The sequence below is a fragment of the Sinocyclocheilus anshuiensis genome, unplaced genomic scaffold (assembly GCF_001515605.1).
Source record: "Sinocyclocheilus anshuiensis isolate Anshui unplaced genomic scaffold, SAMN03320099.WGS_v1.1 scaffold4214, whole genome shotgun sequence".
Classification (NCBI taxonomy): Eukaryota; Metazoa; Chordata; class Actinopteri; order Cypriniformes; family Cyprinidae; genus Sinocyclocheilus; species Sinocyclocheilus anshuiensis.
This window is the reverse complement of record NW_015536727.1, coordinates 197-4304: the sequence shown is the minus strand read 5'-3', so window position 1 is coordinate 4304 and position 4108 is coordinate 197. Positions and strand designations below refer to the sequence as shown.

At 35.9% G+C, this 4108-nt stretch overlaps 1 protein-coding gene across 1 annotated transcript; it reads right to left on the bottom strand.

The window, feature by feature from the left end:
- Window positions 1–2870: 2870 nt before the first annotated feature.
- Window positions 2871–3346, bottom strand: LOC107655367 (ganglioside GM2 activator-like; the record flags this gene model as incomplete). The annotated part of the gene is made up of 2 exons (XM_016442833.1): window positions 2871–3032; window positions 3164–3346. Coding segments are annotated over 2 exons (345 nt in total), but the record flags the coding sequence as incomplete, so codon positions are not given.
- Between the last annotated feature and the right edge of the window lie 762 nt (window positions 3347–4108).

The following is a 4108-nucleotide window of genomic DNA, read 5'->3' as shown; positions in this document are numbered from 1 at the left end:
CATGATCCTTCAGAAATCACTCTAATATGCTGATTTGCTGCTCAAGAAACATTTTTGATTATTATTATTTATTTATTTAAAGAGAACAGAAACACAGAAATGCAGCTTTTCATTTTGCACGGTTGATACAGAAAGTGTCACCTTTAATTTTTGGTTAATTATCTAAGATGTATTTACTTAAAGTTAAAGAAATGAATACTCTGAAACACCAATGTGATCTATCCCATATCAAAGACACGTTAGGAACTGTTTGTCGTCCAAGTTCCTTCCTTATGGTAATGACCCTGTTGAAAAAAACAGCATATGCTGTTTTTGAGCTGTTTTAAATTGGTCCTTAGATGGTCATGACATGACCTGGTCCTAAGCTGGTCCTGAGCAGGAGCTAGTTGCTTAGGACCAGCTTAGGACCAGCACATGACCAGCTTAAACCAGTTCAAACCAGCTAAAGACCATCTTAAACCAGCAGCCATGCTTCAAAACATACTTAACCAGCATATGCTCTTTTTGGCATTTATGAAAACATTTATACAGTGTTATGCAGCGACCTCTACAGGCTGATTCACACAGCACCATGAAAACCCTTTAAAAACATCTTACATTTCATACATTGATTGGTGAAAAACAGGATACAGGACAACTCACTGTGAGATGTAGCCTATAGATTGCAGTTATATGCCCCTAAAATTCAAGATATTGGGGAAAAAATGTCCGTGTATGAGTTCGTGTCATGTATCATATGATATAGTTAAGCAATATCGCATAAGTGCTCAGGTAACACTAACTTTTGGGCCAAATGTGGCAGATATAACTGTCACATTTGGCCTTGATATGGCACGGCTGAACACATATGGGCCAAACTTTCACCATAGGGGTTTTGCCGTGCCTTTAAAATTGGTGTGAATTTTCTTTTGGAGGACTATTTGTATTGAGGTATATGGCCCCAGATGAGAGCACACAACTGAGAACCATGTGGCTTAGCTATGCACACCGTGGAATATGTTAACTTATGGTTAACATTTGTTTTTTACTTGGAAAAACACACGCAACCTGCTATAGTCATGTGTAGGTTAGTGGCTGTTTGTATCTCAGCCTATTCAACCATGCTGTTGGTTGCTTTGCATCTTCCTTGAACTCCTATTGGTGGCTTACTGAAAATGTGACTGGCAGCTAAATACAGGTTATGTCTGTTATTTCCCACTCTGCTCTTTTTTATAACAACAGACACACTTAGCTACAGGTAGGTGCTGTTTTAGTGCTTTAAATGTTTGACTTTTTTTCCCTAATTCGTTTCTAGAAGGGTACATTCATATTTTCAGTATGGGTCTTTCGGTTCGGTACCGAACAAATGTTCTAAACGCTGCATGTGCAGAACATAACTTGAAATATTGATTCTTAAATCCCAAGATTGATATTTTAGTCTGTTTCATACAACAGTTGTTTTAAATTAGATGTTAATATTGTTATAGTTTAGAGACAATATTGTCTGTTTTTACTCAATTTTGATAAAGAAAATATCACAAAATTATTATTATTAAAGCAACAGCAGAATGGTTGTGCATCTCCGAGCAACACAAAGCAGTGTTTAGTTTCTAAATGAATCTGTGTTTTGAACAAATAATAATAAATAAAAAAAAACCCCAAAAAACAAACAAACATTTCTCAAAATTCTAATTGTTGAATAAAATAATATATTTCTTTCTAAAGCTACTTTTTATAATGTCTATTTGATGCCTATTCTCATTTAACACAAGAATGACTTATTTTGGGGCAGATTTTAAAATTGATGTGCGATTAATTACATGAATCAACACACACACACACACACACACACACACACACACACACACACACACACACACACAGATAGAATTACAGACACAATGAGAAAATGTAAAACAATAAATGTAACTACTAAACACTTGAATGTTTGAATGTTTATTAAAAACAAAAAACAGAAATTTCCCCTTTAAAGAAAATGTATTTAGTTTCACTTTGACACTGAACTTTATTAATGCCAGAGAACAAAAACAAATCACAAAAGCAGCAGTTAAAACCAGACAAAACATTGTCACGTTAATTAAAATAAGTAATAAAATAAAAAGGAAAACCAAAATGTGCAGTTAATCTTGGTCCAGTGGTTTATAAAGGAAACTGATGTAAACAATATTTACAACTTCCACCAATCATTTAAAAACAATTAAATGAGATTTCTCATTAGTTAAAAAGAAATGTGCTCATTATGACTGAAAATTTGTCATTCAAAAAATTTAAAGAGAACCTTAATGCCGGGTTCAGACTACACAATATTTTTGTCGGTCACGATAGTCACCGAGTCAGATTACACGATTTTGACTCCTAAAATCTTGTAGTGTCGTGGACAAGAAACATGTCAGACTACACCTTGCTTCCCGACCATTCATCGCGTGTCGTTAAAGACGGCACGTGATGTCATCGAGAAGGCGGAACTAGCGACTGACTTCCGAAAACAAGAGTGTAAACATGGCTGAAGCAGCTTTCAACGTTTCGTTCTGGCTGTCTCGCCATGTTTGAAAACTGTGTATGAAAGAGCTTCTGTGCTGCTATTGGTCAACGTCACCAATGTGACGGAACTCGTCGTGGACGACAGGAAAAAAATTAAACATGCTAGTCTTTCTGTCGTGAAGCATCACAGACGCGGAATCGGTTGTCGTCCACTATGTCACACTACACGAGCTGAAACGATGGAATCTTGCGTCCCGACGCTCATTGTCGTTTACGAATCCCCACGACACCCTACGTCAAGCAAATCGTGGCAAAATCGGGCTAAAATCGTGTAGGCTGAACCAGGCATAAGTAAAAGTCCTATAGATGAATCAAATGCTACATTTCATTTAATTCTTCAAGGAATGCAATGAGAAGCTGATTTTGAGGCATCCCATTTCTTTCTCAGAGTTTCCTAAAATGCCCTGTACTTTGTAATTGCCATTGGTCAGCCAGCCAGGCAGTTCAACGTCTGGTATGACGATATCTGATGATGGCAAAGAATAATCACCCTGGGAAAATGATATGATAAATGTTATGCCTCTGAAAATGCACGATGGATTTTTGGTCAAGATAAGAAGACATTATTAACCCATAAACACGTGCATGTTGAGTAAAATCTCCTGAATCGGGACATACTCACAGCTTTGAATGGGCAGTGGCAGGGCAGGCCGTATGTGTGCAGAGGCTCAGGACAGTCCTGTCCTGGCGGGATGAGTTGATCGAGCAGGTCACAGACATTAGGATAATGACAACTTCCTATTTCATCCAGGCATGGTATTTTCAACCACACACCAGCTATTTCTCTTTCCAACGTCACATTCACCTGAAACAAATAACATGGTGTGCATGGAATTAAGTTTTTAAAACAATGCTTTATGGAGGAGCAAACTATAAAAAGTGACAATCATGGAAGTTTACAGCGTCTTGTGATAGTCACAAACAGCCAACAGAAGATTCAGGCATATTTATTTCACTAGCATAAACTAGGCTCTGAACTCAATTCCTAAGCCTCGTTTTTGTGTTTTTAAAATGTCATTGTAAACTACACTATAAAAAATGCTGGGTTAAATATAACCCAGCATTTTTTAGAGTGTAGTATTAGGAAAGCAGAAATTATAATGAAAATTAAGCCATGATGCTACTATCAATTAATTTTTTCATAAAAAAAAAATAATAATAATCAACTTTTAGCCTGGTATTATAAAAATTAAAATGATAAAAAGATGCTAATTTTTTTCCCTTAAGCATACTAAACTCTAAAAAATACTGGGTTAAATATAACCCAGCGATTGGGTTGTTTTGACCCAGCGATTGGGTTATATTTAGCCCAGCATTTTTTAGAGTGTAGCACACATGATTTAGAAGTGCTTGCTTTAAATAGGCAGGTGTCTCATAGTTTCATGAATATTATTACAAATTATTTATTAAAAATATATTAAATTACTTCCTCATTGGTTTCCCTATTTGTATAATCAAAGTCAAATGTGGGTGTTTTCAACATTAAACAGAGCCTAATAGCAATTAGCATGTATTTGGTTCAACTTGTCATATAAACAATATTGTAATAATTGGCAGTGTAAAAAAA